General features: G+C 50.2%; 1 protein-coding gene across 1 annotated transcript in view; it reads right to left on the bottom strand.

The window, feature by feature from the left end:
- Positions 1-16,961, bottom strand: part of LOC134981290 (cholesterol 24-hydroxylase-like) — a 57,536-nt gene extending 40,575 nt beyond the window's left edge. Inside the window, exons 1-3 of the mRNA XM_063948620.1 lie at positions 16,700-16,961; positions 12,946-13,023; positions 1,863-1,944 (exon numbers count right to left, since the gene is read on the bottom strand). Of these exons, the coding sequence (XP_063804690.1) occupies positions 1,863-1,944; positions 12,946-13,023; positions 16,700-16,854 (315 nt within the window). The 5' untranslated portion in view covers positions 16,855-16,961. The remainder of the gene's footprint in view (positions 1-1,862; positions 1,945-12,945; positions 13,024-16,699) is intronic.
- Between the last annotated feature and the right edge of the window lie 207 nt (positions 16,962-17,168).

The following is a 17,168-nucleotide window of genomic DNA, read 5'->3' as shown; positions in this document are numbered from 1 at the left end:
GTAGCATGACAGTGCTTATATAAAGCACTGCGGATATGATGCATAGACTGTACAGTGTATTATTAGATGTTACACCAATGTGACTGCCGCTATATCCGCACCAACCGGACAGACATCCGCTCAATGCTGCAGCTGGAACGTATTCCTGTAACGATAAACTGGCCAACGTTTGCCGAAACACCCTCTGAGGGAGCCGGGCGTTCCATGGCCAAGAGCCCTTCCAATATCTAACATAGAATATCCAACAAAGCTACTGTTAGACAGTGCCAGATAGGCCACAGGACAGATGGTACCACTGGACAATACAGAATAGAGGATGCCCCACAGGCTTAGTGCTGGGTTCAGGGTGTGAGGCATGGAGATGCCATAGGTTGTGGACTCAGCACACCCTAGATGCCCCACTGGGCGGGATATGTGACTCAACTGCAAAAAAATATTTTGCTCACAACTACTGTGTTTCCCATGCCTGGGAACTTTCTCCGCTATCTTGGATGAGGCCCCTCTGGGATAATATACTATAAATAATCCCACTCTCTTCCAGTTCCTGCACCTATTATCCTGCCACGCCTTCTGCTTTCCATGTGTGCCAGCTATACAAACACTAGCACTCTCAGACCATGTAAGCTCTGTATACATTACTGCCTGGTACACGGTAATGGTGTAAGGGAATTGTTGGATGATGTACAGTGTGTGCCATGGGACTGTAATGCTGAGTGATACCAGTACAGCCTGCAATAGCAAATCACACTATGAAGGCTGGGGGGATGTACAGGCCTGGAGCCTTCCGGAGAATGCACACAATGGTTTGGGGGCTGTCACGGAAGCAAGATCCAAATGAGGATGTGCCGGGAAGGGTGCAGAGAGACAAAGTATGGAAGAGTATTCTCCAGCGGAGGAGGATCGCTCACTCGTAAAGCCCAGCTTATGTCAGCTCCCACTCAGGCTGTGTCCACCCAGGTTCCTCTTCTCCTCAGGACAGGCCTCCAGGCCCTCATTCTCCACCATACTACAGGGGTTAGGAGGAAGAAGCTGCCCATGACAGCCTGTGAGTGCTGTGAGAACCGGGAACCTGGCTTACCTCAGACTCTCACACGTTCTGTAAATGTGACATATTACATACAGTGGGTGTGGTGTGGAAGGTAGATAGTAACTAGGTCAGCCACTATTGGTCGAGAGTAAATAGGTCGACAGGGTCTCTAGGTCAACAGGTCAAAAGGTTGACATGAGTTTATGTTTTTTTGGCGTTCGCTCGCCATGCTTTGGACAAGGTGCCTCGCTGCAGCGGTACTATTCCCAATCGTAGTCCACGTGGATCGTTAAGTATGAAAAGGTTAAAAAAAATAAAAAAAAAATTGTGAAAAACTCATGTCCCCCTTTTGACCTGTCGACCTAGAACATGTCAACCTAGAGACCCTGTCGACCTAGAAACCCTGCCGACCTAGTTACTGTTGACCAACAGTAGTCGACCTAGATAGTGTCAACCTAGAGACCGGATCCCCATACAGTATGGTTATGTAGAAGATGGTCACAACAACACATCCCTGGCAGGCGTAAGTGACGTAGTATCCTGGTCTATCTGGCCGCACAACCGTCTTTCATCTAGTTTGGCCGCCAACATGTGCTACACATTATTCCCGCATTTGCAACCAATCATATTCAAGTTATTATTTCTCTATTGCATCCTAGAGAACGACAGAATCTTATTGGTTGCTGTACCACGTTTCCTTTTTAGAAGTTTTAGTAAATCCGCTCCCTAGCAGAAAAGACGGCAGGTAGTAGTGAAGTAGTAGTGAAGTCCAGACAGCTAGTATAAGAGTTGGCGCACTGTGTGCGATTCATATGGGACTATTTCCCCCTCTCACCTTCACGGACTCCGGGCTGGTGGTGCTGATCATCACATAATGCAGAAAGTTTATTCTGTAGATCGGACCGTACTCTTCTGCCCTACACACACAAAGCAAACGGAAGTTAGAGACATCATACAGTCTTGTACACCGTCTGGATTTCCTCATGCCTCAGTGATGTCGCCAGTCCCTCTGATCAGACCCCTAGAATAACCAGTACATTATGGCATTGCGCGGGGCACTTACCTGGGTGCCTCAGCTTGGTGATCCATGAGCAAATCGCATGTTTTATGGTTTATGTGATAGAGAAGACCTGAGCTGGTGTCTGACAATCATAGAATATGTGGACAGACAGAACTGCAGCCCTGTCCCCACCACATACCTGACCCTAAGGCTGACAGATGAGCACCACTCACTTAAGGTAATACTTTATTGCAGAATTTCCCAATAAGTAACATTTGACCCTGGGGTGCCAGGAAAAAATAAGATTTTACTCACCGGTAAATCTATTTCTCGTAGTCCGTAGTGGATGCTGGGGACTCCGTTAGGACCATGGGGAATAGACGGGCTCCGCAGGAGACTGGGCACTCTAAAGAAAGATTTAGTACTACTTGGTGTGCACTGGCTCCTCCCTCTATGCCCCTCCTCCAGACCTCAGTTAAGGAAACTGTGCCCGGAAGAGCTGACATTACAAGGAAAGGATTTTGGAATCCAGGGAAAGACTCATACCAGCCACACCAATCACACCGTATAACTCGTGATAAACTTACCCAATCAACAATATGAACAACAACAGAGCATCAAACAATGGATGCCACCATAACATAACCCTTTATTAAGCAATAACTATATACACGTATTGCAGAAAGTCCGCACTTGGGACGGGCGCCCAGCATCCACTATGGACTACGAGAAATAGATTTACCGGTGAGTAAAATCTTATTTTCTCTAACGTCCTAGTGGATGCTGGGGACTCCGTAAGGACCATGGGGATTATACCAAACCAAACGGGCGGGAGAGTGCGGATGACTCTGCAGCATCGAATGAGCAAACTCTAGGTCCTCCTCAGCCAGGGTATCAAATTTGTAGAACTTTGCAAATGTGTTTGAACCCGACCAAGTAGCAGCTCGGCAAAGCTGTAATGCCGAGACCCCTCGGGCAGCCGCCCAAGAAGCGCCCACCTTTCTCATGGAATGGGCTTTCACTGATTTTGGATGCGGCAACCCAGCCGCAGAATGAGCCTGCTGAATCGTGCCACAGATCCAGCGAGCAATAGTTTGCTTTGAAGCAGGAGCACCCAGCTTGTTGGATGCATACAGGATAAACAGCGACTCAGTCTTCCTGACTCCAGCCGTTCTGGTCACATAAATCTTCAAAGCCCGGACTACGTCAAGCAACTTGGAATCCTCCACCTTTGGCAGAAATTGCAGACGAGTCCTCAATTCTGCCCTATCCATATGGAAAACCAGATAGGGGCTTTTACATGACAAAGCCGCCAATTCTGACACACGCCTAGCCGAAGCTAAGGCCAATAGCATGACCACTTTCCACGTGAGATACTTTAGCTCCACGGTCGTAAGTGGCTCACACCAGTGGGATTTCAGGAAACTCAACACCACGTTAAGATCCCAAGGTGCCACTGGTGGCACAAAAGGGGGCTGAATATGCAGCACTCCCTTAACAAATGTCTGAACCTCAGGCAGTGAAGCCAGTTCTTTTTGAAAAAAAATAGATAGGGCCGAAATCTGGACCTTTATGGACCCTAATTTCAGGCCCATAGTCACTCCTGACTGTAGGAAGTGCAGGAATCGACCCAGCTGGAATTCCTCTGTAGGGGCCTTCCTGGCCTCACACCAAGCAACATATTTTCGCCATATACGGTGATAATGCTTTGCTGTCACATCCTTCCTAGCCTTTATCAGCGTAGGAATAACTTAATCCGGAATGCCTTTTTCCGCTAGGATCCGGCGTCCAACCGCCATGCCGTCAAACGCAGCCGCGGTAAGTCTTGGAACAGACAGGGCCCTTGTTGTAACAGGTCCTGTCTGAGAGGCAGAGGCCACGGGTCCTCTGTGAGCATTTCTTGCAATTCCGGGTACCAAGTCCTTCTTGGCCAATCCGGAACAATGAGTATTGTTCTCACTCCTCTTTTTCTTACAATTCTCAGCACCTTTGGTATGAGAGGAAGAGGAGGAAACACATAAACCGACTGGAACACCCACGGTGTCACTAGTGCGTCTACAGCTATCGCCTGAGGGTCTCTTGACTTGGCGCAATATCTCTGTAGCTTTTTGTTGAGGCGGGATGCCATCATGTCCACCTGTGGCAGTTCCCACCGCCTTGCAATCTGCGTGAAGACTTCTTGATGAAGTCCCCACTCTCCCGGGTGGAGGTCGTGCCTGCTGAGGAAGTCTGCTTCCCAGTTGTCCACTCCCGGAATGAACACTGCTGACAGTGCTAATACGTGATTCTCCGCCCAACAAAGAATCCTGGTGGCTTCTGCCATTGCCACCCTGCTTCTTGTGCCGCCCTGGCGGTTTACATGGGCCACTGCCGTGATGTTGTCTGACTTAATCAGCACTGGTTGGTTTCGAAGCAGAGGCTCCGCTTGACTCAGGACGTTGTATACGGCCCTTAGTTCCAGGATATTGATGTGCAGACAAGTCTCCTGACTTGACCACAGCCCCTGGAAGTTTCTGCCTTGAGTGACTGCCCCCCATCCTCGGAGGCTTGCATCCGTGGTCACCAGGACCCAGTCCTGTATGCTGAACCTGCGGTCCTCGAGGAGGTGAGCACTTTGCAGCCACCACAGAAGAGACACCCTGGCCCTGGGGGACAGGGTGATTAGCCGATGCATCTGAAGATGCGATCCGGACCACTTGTCCAACAGATCCCACTGAAAGATCCTCGCATGGAACCTGCCGAAGGGAATGGCTTCGTATGACGCCACCATCTTTCCCAGGACACGCGTGCAGTGATGCACCGATACCTGTTTTGGTTTTAGGAGGCCTCTGACCAGAGTCACGAGCTCCTGAGCCTTCTCCTCCGGGAGAAACACCCTTTTTTGGTTTGTGTCCAAAATCATGCCCAGGAAGGGCAGACGCGTCGTAGGAATCAGCTGCGACTTTGGAATATTCAGAATCCAGCCGTGCTGTTGCAACACTTCCTTAGAGAGTGCTATGCTGATCAGCAACCGCTCCCTGGACCTCGCCTTTATGAGGAGATCGTCCAAGTATGGGATAATCGTAACCCCTTGCTTCCGAAGGAGCACCATCATTTCCGCCATCACCTTGGTAAATATTCTCGGTGCCGTGGACAGGCCAAACGGCAACGTCTGGAATTGGTTATGACAGTCCTGTACCACAAACCTGAGGTACTCCTGATGAGGTGGATAAATGGGGACATGCAAGTACGCACCCTTGATGTCCAGAGACACCATAAAATCCCCCTCTTCCAGGCTTGCAATGACCGCTCTGAGCGATTCCATTTTGAATTTGAATCTTTTCAGATAAATGTTCAGGGATTTTAAATTCAATATGGGTCTGACCGAACCGTCCGGTTTCGGTACCACAAACATTGTGGAATAGTATCCTCTTCCTTGTTGAAGGAGGGGAACCTTTACCACCACCTGCTGGAGATATAACTTGTGAATTGCCGCTAACACTACTTCCCTTTCTATGGGGGAAGCTGGCAGGGCCGATTTGAGGTAACGGTGAGGGGGCATCACTTCGAATTCCAGCTTGTATCCCTGAGACACAAGCTGTATAGCCCAGGGATCCACCTGTGAGCGGACCCACTGGTGGCTGAAATTTCGGAGACGCGCCCCCCACCGCTCCTGGCTCCTGTGGAGCCCCAGAGTCATGCGGTGGATTTAGTGGAAGCCGGGGAGGACTTCTGTTCCTGGGAACTAGCTGAATGGTGCAGCTTCTTTCCTCTACCCCTGCCTCTGGCCAGAAAGGACGCACCTCTGACCTTCTTGCTTCTCTGTGATCGAAAGGACTGCATTTGGTAATACGGTGCTTTCTTAGGCTGTGAGGGAATATATGGCAAAAAGTTTGACTTCCCAGCCGTAGCTGTGGAAACTAGGTCCGAGAGACCGTCCCCAAACAATTCCTCACCCTTGTAAGGTAACACCTCCATGTGCTTTTTGGAGTCGGCATCACCTGCCCATTGCCGAGTCCACAGGACCCTTCTGGCAGAAATTGACATTGCATTTATTCTAGAGCCCAGTAAGCAAATGTCCCTCTGGGCATCCCTCATATATAGGACAGCGTCTTTTATATGCCCCAGGGTCAGTAAAATGGTATCCTTGTCTAAGGTATCCAGTTCCTCAGACAGATTATCTGTCCATGCTGCTACAGCACTACACATCCAGGCCGACGCAATTGCCGGCCGCAGTATGGTACCTGAATGTGTATAAACAGACTTCAGGATACTTTCCTGCTTCCTATCTGCAGGATCCTTTAGGGCGGCCGTATCCTGTGACGGCAGGGCCACCTTCTTAGATAAGCGTGTCAGAGCTTTATCTACCCTAGGAGAGGATTCCCAGCACACACTGTCCGTTGGCGGGAAAGGGTACGCCATAAGTAACCTTTTGGAAATCAGCACTTTCCTATCGGGGGAATCCCACGCCTTTTCACATAACTCATTTAACTCATGTGAAGGGGGAAAAGTCACCTCTTGCTTTTTCTCCCCATACATATAAACCCTCTTGTCAGGGACAGGGTTTACCTCTGATATGTGCAATACATCCTTCACTTCATTGCTATAATCATGTATCGGATGGCTTTAGTCATTTTAGGCTGCAACTTTGCCTCATCGTCATCGACACTGGAGTCAGAATCCGTGTCGACATCTGTGTCAACCAACTGGGATAGTGGGCGCTTTTGAGACCCTGACGGCCTCTGAGCTGCAGAATCAGACACGGGTTGAGACCCTGACTGATTATCCAACCTTTTATGCAAGGAGCTTACATTATCATTTAACACCTTCCACATATCCATCCAATCAGGTGTCGGCGCCGTCGGCGGCGACACCACAGTCACTTGCACTTGTTCTGCCTCCACGTAACCGTCCTCGTCAAACATGTCGACACAAACGTACCGACACACCGCACACACACAGAGAATGCTCTAATTGAGGACAGGACCCCACAAGGCCTTTTGGGGAGACAGAGAGTATGCCAGCACACACCCCAGCGCTATATAACCCAGGGATTACACAGTAATTTAGTGTTTACCCAGTAGCTGCTGTTTATGATAAATTTAGGTGCAAAATTATGTGCCCCCCCTCTCTTTTTACCCTTTTTCTACCTTGATACTGCAGGGGAGAGCCTGGGGAGCTTCCTCTCAGCGGAGCTGTGAAGAGAAAATGGCGCTGGTTAGTGCTGAGGAAGAAGGCCCCGCCCCCTCAGCGGCGGGCTTCAGTCCCGGGTCTGTGTAATAAAATGGCGGGGGCTCGTACATATATACAGTGCCCAGCTGTATATATGTATCTTTTTGCCAAGAGGTATTCTAATTGCTGCCCAGGGCGCCCCCCACTGCGCCCTGCACCCTACAGTGACCGGAGTGTGTGGGTAGTGTGGGCGCAATGGCGCACAGCTGCAGTGCTGTGCGCTACCTCATGTGAAGACAGGAGTCTTCTGCCGCCGATTTCGATGTCTTCTTGCTTCTGCCGGCTTCTGACTTCTGGCTCTGCGAGGGGGACGGCGGCGCGGCTCCAGGAACGGACGACAAGGTCAGGTCCTGTGTTCGATCCCTCTGGAGCTAATGGTGTCCAGTAGCCTAAGAAGCGCAACCTAGCCGCAGTTAGTAGGTTTGCTTCTCTCCCCTCAGTCCCACGTAGCAGAGAGTCTGTTGCCAGCAGAAGCTCTCTGAAAATAAAAAAACCTAACTAAAATACTTTCTTATTAGCAAGCTCAGGAGAGCTCACTAAAAGCACCCAGCTCTGGCCGGGCACAGATTCTAACTCAGGTCTGGAGGAGGGGCATAGAGGGAGGAGCCAGTGCACACCAGGTAGTACTAAATCTTTCTTTAGAGTGCCCAGTCTCCTGCGGAGCCCGTCTATTCCCCATGGTCCTTACGGAGTCCCCAGCATCCACTAGGACGTTAGAGAAAAGTAATTACTGACACTGTAGGTGCCGTGATTCAAAAAGGTTTCAGGTTTTCACCTTTTTTCAGAGTAATTACCAATCAGCTACTGAAAGACACCAGGGTGTATTTACTAAAGTTCAGTTTTTTGGTTTTGGCTGATTTTGCATTTGGAGATTTACTAAAGACAAAATCAAATGTAGAATCGAATATAAAACTAAATCCCACTCAAAATCAAATATCGGCAAAACATTGGTACTTGAAAGTAGGATCCCCTGATTTACTTACATTCGAATTGAAAATCAAACCCAAAATTGAACTACAAATCCCCAAATAATAGACTAATAACAGACAGAACATTTTAGCTGTTATTCCATAAACCTTCATGATGAAGCCTATAGAAGTAGGGATAACAGACGCTAGGCCGATGTTTTTGCAATTAAACGCATGAGAGACAGTCTAATAGCGATGCCACTTGCAGTGTTTACCTTTACGCAGAGTGAATTATAGTCAGGTATTTGTGGGTGTTGATAGGGGAGTGGTGGCAAAAACACAGGTGTTTCGCTGTCGTTCTTGATGCATGACGCTGGGTGCGCCTGCAAATCTGTACACAAGCAGCGTGCTTCTGGCATCTCTGGTCAGACTGCCAAGCTGCGTGGCCTTTTATTTATATGTGGCAGTGCCCCCACTCTATATGTGGCAGTGCCCCCACTCTCCTCCTCTCTGAGACAGGCAGTCTACATGTGGTAGTGCCCCCACTCTCCTCCTCTCTGAGACAGGAAGTGCCCCCACTCTCCTCCTCTCTGAGACAGGCAGTCTACATGTGGCAGTGCCCCCACTCTCCTCTCGGAGACAGGCAGTCTATATGTGGCAGTGCCCCCACTCTCCTCTCGGAGACAGGCTGTCTATATGTGGCAGTGCCCCCACTCTCCTCTCGGAGACAGGCAGTCTATATGTGGCAGTGCCCCCACTCTCCTCCTCTCTGAGACAGGCAGTCTACATGTGGTAGTGCCCCCACTCTCCTCCTCTCTGAGACAGGCAGTCTACATGTGGCAGTGCCCCCACTCTCCTCTCGGAGACAGGCAGTCTATATGTGGCAGTGCCCCCACTCTCCTCCTCTCTGAGACAGGAAGTCTATATGTGGCAGTGCCCCCACTCTCCTCCTCTCTGAGACAGGAAGTCTATACAGTATGTGGCAGTGCCCCCACTCTCCTCCACTCTGAGACAGGAAGTCTACATGTGGCAGTGCCCCCACTCTCCTCCTCTCTGAGACAAGAAGTCTATATGTGGCAGTGTCCCCACTCTCCTTTGAGACAGGAAGTCTACATGTGGCAGTGCCCCCACTCTCCTCCTCTCTGAGACAGGAAGTCTACATGTGGCAGTGCCCCCACTCTCCTTTGAGACAGGAAGTCTACATGTGGCAGTGTCCCCACTCTCCTTTGAGACAGGAAGTCTATATGTGGCAGTGTCCCCACTCTCCTTTGAGACAGGAAGTCTATATGTGGCAGTGCCCCCACTCTCCTCCTCTCTGAGACAGGAAGTCTATACAGTATGTGGCAGTGCCCCCACTCTCCTTTGAGACAGGAAGTCTACATGTGGCAGTGCCCCCACTCTCCTCCTCTCTGAGACAGGAAGTCTACATGTGGCAGTGCCCCCACTCTCCTCCTCTCTGAGACAAGAAGTCTATATGTGGCAGTGTCCCCACTCTCCTTTGAGACAGGAAGTCTACATGTGGCAGTGCCCCCACTCTCCTCCTCTCTGAGACAGGAAGTCTATATGTGGCAGTGCCCCCACTCTCCATTGAGACAGGAAGTCTACATGTGGCAGTGCCCCCACTCTCCTTTGAGACAGGAAGTCTACATGTGGCAGTGTCCCCACTCTCCTTTGAGACAGGAAGTCTACATGTGGCAGTGTCCCCACTCTCCTTTGAGACAGGAAGTCTATATGTGGCAGTGCCCCCACTCTCCTCCTCTCTGAGACAGGAAGTCTATACAGTATGTGGCAGTGCCCCCACTCTCCTCCTCTCTGAGACAGGAAGTCTACATGTGGCAGTGCCCCCACTCTCCTCCTCTCTGGGACAGGAAGTCTATATGTGGCAGTGCCCCCACTCTCCTCCTCTCTGAGACAGGAAGTCTATACAGTATGTGGCAGTGCCCCCACTCTCCTCCACTCTGAGACAGGAAGTCTATATGTGGCAGTGCCCCCACTCTCCTTTGAGACAGGAAGTCTACATGTGGCAGTGCCCCCACTCTCCTCCACTCTGAGACAGGAAGTCTATATGTGGCAGTGCCCCCACTCTCCTTTGAGACAGGAAGTCTACATGTGGCAGTGCCCCCACTCTCCTCCTCTCTGAGACAGGAAGTCTACATGTGGCAGTGCCCCCACTCTCCTCCTCTCTGAGACAAGAAGTCTATATGTGGCAGTGTCCCCACTCTCCTTTGAGACAGGAAGTCTACATGTGGCAGTGCCCCCACTCTCCTCCTCTCTGAGACAGGAAGTCTATATGTGGCAGTGCCCCCACTCTCCTTTGAGACAGGAAGTCTACATGTGGCAGTGTCCCCACTCTCCTTTGAGACAGGAAGTCTACATGTGGCAGTGTCCCCACTCTCCTTTGAGACAGGAAGTCTATATGTGGCAGTGCCCCCACTCTCCTCCTCTCTGAGACAGGAAGTCTATACAGTATGTGGCAGTGCCCCCACTCTCCTCCTCTCTGAGACAGGAAGTCTACATGTGGCAGTGCCCCCACTCTCCTCCTCTCTAAGACAGGAAGTCTATATGTGGCAGTGCCCCCACTCTGCCCCCACTCTCCTCCTCTCTAAAACAGGCAGTCTACATGTTGCAGTGCCCCCACTCTCCTCCTCTCAGAGACAGGAAGTCTATATGTGGCAGTGCCCCCACTTTCCTCCTCTATGAGACAGGAAGTCTATATGTGGCAGTGCCCCCCACTCTCCGAGACAGGAAGTCTATATGTGCCAGTGTCCCCACTCTCCTCCTCTCTGAGACAGGAAGTCTATATGTGGCAGTGCCCCCACTCTCCTTTGAGACAGGAAGTCTACATGTGGCAGTGCCCCCACTCTCCGAGACAGGAAGTCTATATGTGCCAGTGTCCCCACTCTCCTCCTCTCTGAGACAGGAAGTCTATATGTGGCAGTGCCCCCACTCTCCTTTGAGACAGGAAGTCTATATGTGGCAGTGCCCCCACTCTCCTCCTCTCTGAGACAGGAAGTCTATACAGTATGTGGCAGTGCCCCCACTCTCCTCCTCTCTGAGTCAGGAAGTCTATATGTGGCAGTGCCCCCACTCTCCTCCTCTCTGAGACAGGAAGTCTATATGTGGCAGTGCCCCCACTCTCCTTTGAGACAGGAAGTCTACATGTGGCAGTGCCCCCACTTTCCTCCTCTCTGAGACAGGAAGTCTATATGTGGCAGTGCCCCCACTGTCCTCCTCTCTGAGACAGTTAGTCTATATGTGGCAGTGCCCCCACTCTCCTCCGCTCTAAGACAGGAAGTCTATATGTGGCAGTGCCCCCACTCTCCTCCGCTCTAAGACAGGAAGTCTATATGTGGCAGTGCCCCCACTCTGCCCCCACTCTCCTCCTCTCTGAGACAGGCAGTCTACATGTTGCAGTGCCCCCACTCTCCTCCTCTCTGAGACAGGAAGTCTATATGTGGCAGTGCCCCCACTCTCCTCCTCTATGAGACAGGAAGTCTATATGTGGCAGTGCCCCCCACTCTCCGAGACAGGAAGTCTATATGTGCCAGTGTCCCCACTCTCCTCCTCTCTGAGACAGGAAGTCTATATGTGGCAGTGCCCCCACTCTCCTTTGAGACAGGAAGTCTACATGTGGCAGTGCCCCCACTCTCCGAGACAGGAAGTCTATATGTGCCAGTGTCCCCACTCTCCTCCTCTCTGAGACAGGAAGTCTATATGTGGCAGTGCCCCCACTCTCCTTTGAGACAGGAAGTCTATATGTGGCAGTGCCCCCACTCTCCTCCTCTCTGAGACAGGAAGTCTATACAGTATGTGGCAGTGCCCCCACTCTCCTCCTCTCTGAGTCAGGAAGTCTATATGTGGCAGTGCCCCCACTCTCCTCCTCTCTGAGACAGGAAGTCTACATGTGGCAGTGCCCCCACTCTCCTTTGAGACAGGAAGTCTACATGTGGCAGTGCCCCCACTCTCCTTTGAGACAGGAAGTCTACATGTGGCAGTGCCCCCACTCTCCTTTGAGACAGGAAGTCTACATGTGGCAGTGCCCCCACTCTCCTTTGAGACAGGAAGTCTACATGTGGCAGTGCCCCCACTCTCCTCCTCTCTGAGACAGGAAATCTATATGTGGCAGTGCCCCCACTCTCCTCCTCTCGGAGACAGGAACGTATAGTATATCCATGGCCAAAAGACATGTCCTATAGATTGTAAGCAGGGTCCTGCTTTGCGGCCTCTTTGTTTATCTGTCATTACCATGGTAGCACCTCTGTAATGAGTGCTGGGGATTATCCTGGAGATGTATAACTAGAAGTGTTTTAGTAATAGCCTTTATCATGAGGCCTACTGTGACAAATTACATGGCCCTATGTGGGCACTGCTATTACGTAGGTTAGGACTGCTGTATCAGAGAAGCCGTGACGTGGCCAGCAGCTAAACATGTGTTTGCAAACATTTGTGACTAATTCTCTGAATTTTATTACCAGATAGGTTCAGGGATGGTTACAGGTAATTTTCAGTGTGCGGAAGGGAATTTAGGGTTTGCACCCCCCTTCCTCTTTGTTGTTTGATGTATAACTATTCCCAGTAACAATAATATTCAGCATATTTGTGTGTGAGGAACCAGTAACACCGCTGTCAGGAGGAATTACCTCTGGTATATGTCCTGCGGGTGACACGTTCAGGATACGCTCCATAAATGCGGACACGGAGGGGGTCAGTAATTATATGGGTCTAACACGCCCTAGTCTCTCACAATAGCATATGTACAGACACAGAGAATGGTCCTACCCTTACAGCAAGAGACGTACCATCGCAGGAAGAGGTCATGCACCACCTTGTAGTCCTTCGAGGCTTTGCTAATGGTTGCTGAATGACCCATGAGGAAGCTGGAACGGGAAGATGAGGAACCTTTGTTATAACACACAACACAGTCTAACGGGTGCGAATCTGTTACCTGTAAACACGCAAAAGCATTTATGCGCTTCAGACATTAGGGGTTTATGGACCCTGTTGCATCTACTGACATTTGTGTTACATAAAAATTATACTGTAAATAAGTGAGCTCTTGGTTTCCCCCCTCATATATAGCACTTTAATGGTCATATTTACCATGGAGTGGGGCCATCTATACCTCAGCTCTCATCCTGGGTCTGAATGATGGACCCAACACCGGTCAGTATAGTGATGTACATTTCCAGTCCTCACAAACACACGGGGTGGAGGAAGTGGGTATCGGGTGCTTCATGAAGTGCAGTTATTGGTCTTATTTCATCAGAATTGACAGCAAACAGGACAGGACCCCAAACAGAGCAAAACAAAAACTTCCAATGACATTATATATATTTTGCACTTATGGCCTGATTCAGACTTGTACACACAAATCCGACATTTAGCATTCAGGTCCAATGGTGGGGACACTGCACCTGCGCAGAAGGGGTACTGCGTCCTTGCACGCAAGCCTGATGGACAGGCTGAGGGCATGTGGGGGTGGGGAAGGGGCGTGTCACCTCCGTTTTGTGGGAGCGCCAAAGTCAGTGTCTGCACCTGGCAACGTAGATTTACTGGTCTCCAGCAGGTTACTCAGATGACCGATGGTCCCGCAGAGATGCAGCAGCGGATCACGGAAGCCGACAGGAGGCGTCTACTTACCCCAGATGCCTCCTGCTGCATTAGCATATGAGCTGCACGGTATCGCACAGCCCCTACCCTGCGCCTCTCTGCCGCTGTGCAATATTGTACAACGCTACAGCTCCTGTAGATCTGCCCTGTCACTCCACCTGTCCTTCTCAGGCTGTAGCAGACAGGCCAGGCCAAACCGTGATCAGCAGATTAGTCTGGCAGGTTCTATGAAAGTGGAGTAAGAGGACACGAGTCCACAAACTGCGTGCAGGAGATAACGATCAGCACACAAATGACGAGGGGCTCGCCACCATAACGAATAGCAAACAAGCAAAAGACAATTATTACCAGGCCTCAGATTTGTAGGATCTAAAATACTAGAATTAGGTTTCTCTGTCCATGTTTTAGGATTTTATAGGTTTTAAAAATGTCAGTTTAGGAATTTATACGTTGTATGAAAATTATGAGAACCAGGAAACCTATTATCATGTGTGACCCTGCGCCGTTATTCCAGCTGTGCCCTGCTGCGTCCTTGCAGCGTTTGCTCCTGCGGTGCGCTGCGGAGGCTGCGTTTCATTCCCAGCCGCGGCTTTCCCATAGAAGCGAATGGATCGCGGCTGCACGCATAGGGATAAACAGCGTAGTTCCATTTTGTTCTTATTTTTTACTTAGACACACAAACATATTCTAAATACTTATTAAACGTTGTTTTAAAATTTGTCATATTTAACTGAATTTCTTCAGTGAGAGTCTAATTTCTTCTTCTCCTACATACATTTCACAACTAAAGTGCGGGACGCGATGGGGTCCTGGGGATATTCATATCACGCTGAATTGAATCGCAACCTTAGTAATTGTCTAGATCTAATATCTTCTCACTATGGGGATATATTTATTAACCAATTCTGCTCGTAAAGTATGTGGAAACTTTTGTACGTTTAAGAACAGAATTGAGTATCCCTGAGATGCACCAATGATAAACGCAGGAGATATCTCTGCACGCTGGTTCCAGCAATAGCCGTCCCTATCGTTTTCTATGGGAACAGCGTTTAACCAGAGCCGCAAAGCTTCTCTCTGGGGATCTTGCCTTAGTGGGCTAATGCCATCTTCAGATAGCTTTAGCCAATTACCTGCTATGGGGCTGCCGGAGGGAGGTCTCTCTCTGGTAGGGTGCAGGAAACACCAAAACCCTTTATGGCTTTTCCCAAAAGAGGAAAGCGGGAGGTACTGATATTAGCGAAGAAGTGGGGGGGGGGGGGGGAGATTGAGTTTTTTGAAGGTAGGCGCTGGTCTTACCCCCCGGCACAGGCCACACTCCCCGTGCAGACAGGCCTCACCGGCACAACACTGCTCACACTCCCCACATCACTAGGACCCCCCTCCTGCCGCAGTGTTTCTACAACTCAGTCTACCATCAGCCCTTGTTGCCTCACCTCCTTTTATTACTGTACCACCTAGACGTACGGTCAGTGTTTTTCCTTTTCTGGGCGGGATGTACTAAGGGAAAAATGCATTAAAACCCCCGTTTTCGGGGTATACAGCATTTTCAAATGTACAAAGACCCCCACAGCCAGTTTTTCGCCGCCCAGGGTATCACCATCTCTAGAGGGTGATACCCTATAGAAGCCTATGGGCTTCTTATCGCTGGCCGCCACAGATGCCGACCCCCCCTGCCCCCCGGCATACCTTCCTTCAGGCAGCCTGGACCCGGAAGGTAGTCTCCTCCTCCCCCTAGCAACGCAGCCGGAGGTCCTCTCCGGCTGCAGGGGGGTGGAGGCGGCGCCGGGGCAGCCTGCTGCTGCTTCCCAGTGTGGAGACCCCTGTGAGGTGACGGAGACCCCCCGCACACCACCTCACAGGTATCGCGGGGGGCCTCCGTCACCGCATTGCAATGTTGATGGCATATGTTAGTACATATGCGATTAACATCGTTGCAGTAGGTGTCGAGGGGTGGCGATGTATTGAGAGTTCACAGCTGCCTGCATCACCTCCCCTCTAACTTGCAGGAGTACTGGCAAATCACTTCCTCCTCTGCCCCCTCAGCTGCGCTACTGCATGTGCACCGACAGATGTGGGCGCATGCATAAACTGGAGTCATCGGGGGGAGGGGGTGCCACATCCGTTTCACCTCCGGGCGCTGATATAAACTTACGCCCCTTCTATGAGAATCCACAATATTCAAAGTTAGCATCTAAAGCTGATCATCCTTGGTTCAGAGAAAACAACAGTCTCAGCTCTCCAACAATTATTTCTATATAGCTTATTGTTCAGTAGCACAACTATCTTCAGCACTCAGTAATAATTGCTTCAGCACTTACGGCCGTATTCAGCGTCAGTTGCAATTTCACAAAATTGCAAATCGTCCTATTATCGGACAACGCATGCACTGCAAACGCATTGCTCACGCATGACCTGCAATTTGCAATTCTTACGTGATTGCATCCTGATTGACAGGTGGTGGGCAATCGTGGGCAGACACTTGGTGTTTGCGGGAGTGGTTGAGAAAACGCAGGCGTGTCATACCAGTTTTCAGGGCGAGCATCTGACAACAGCTGCGATTTCTGTGACTTAAAACATAGCGCCTGGTATGGCCGCATTCTCATTATTCCGAGTAGCCCTGGGTCATCCGCAACGGTCGCCGGTAATCAATTTCTGCAATTCATTTGTAATTCTGCGGCTGCATTTGCGGAATTGTGAACACATCGGTGGGTCAGACCCTACTGTAACGCCCATTTTTCAAATACATGACAGGAGCTGTTTGGCTGGAGCGCCAATTATCATAACGGGTAATGACAAGAATATCACCGGTTGTTAAATCTGCCCCTTAGTAACTAGGCGCCACAGTCATTTGTGTAAAAAGAAATACGTCAATGTGTAAAAAGTAAATTGCAGTTTTATACTTAGTACAGAGCACAGATGGTTAATGGTGACCGTGTGACTGACCTGGATCGCGGGGGCCCGGGGATGTGGTCATACTTCATGTGGATGTACTTCACATAGGCACAATACATAAGAAAAGCAACAAGGACTCCAGTGATCAGCAGCAGGAGCCCGGAATACGCCCAGGAGAGGCAGGTATACACTGCAGGGTGCCACATAGTGATATACCCTTACTGCCCTGCGTCCTGACCGAGTGCGCCGGCTGTCTGTCCTGTACACACCGCAATGTCAACCAGGGGACCTTTGGTCTTCCTGGAACAGGATGTTCAGGAGACGTCCCAATATTCCTACAGGTTCTGGATAGGAAATCCAATACTGCCACCCTGTGGCCACACATCCTCTCTTCATCAGACACTAGTATAATAACACAGCTCTTGTGATTACACGTTTCTTCCACACAGTTATCTATATCAGGCGTGAGTTATGACAATGTATCGGCTTTTTCTATTTTAAATCCACCAACACCCATGTA

This window comes from Pseudophryne corroboree, chromosome 12, assembly GCF_028390025.1.
Source record: "Pseudophryne corroboree isolate aPseCor3 chromosome 12, aPseCor3.hap2, whole genome shotgun sequence".
In the NCBI taxonomy this organism is placed as follows: domain Eukaryota; kingdom Metazoa; phylum Chordata; class Amphibia; order Anura; family Myobatrachidae; genus Pseudophryne; species Pseudophryne corroboree.
This window is presented reverse-complemented; position numbering and strand designations above follow the sequence as displayed.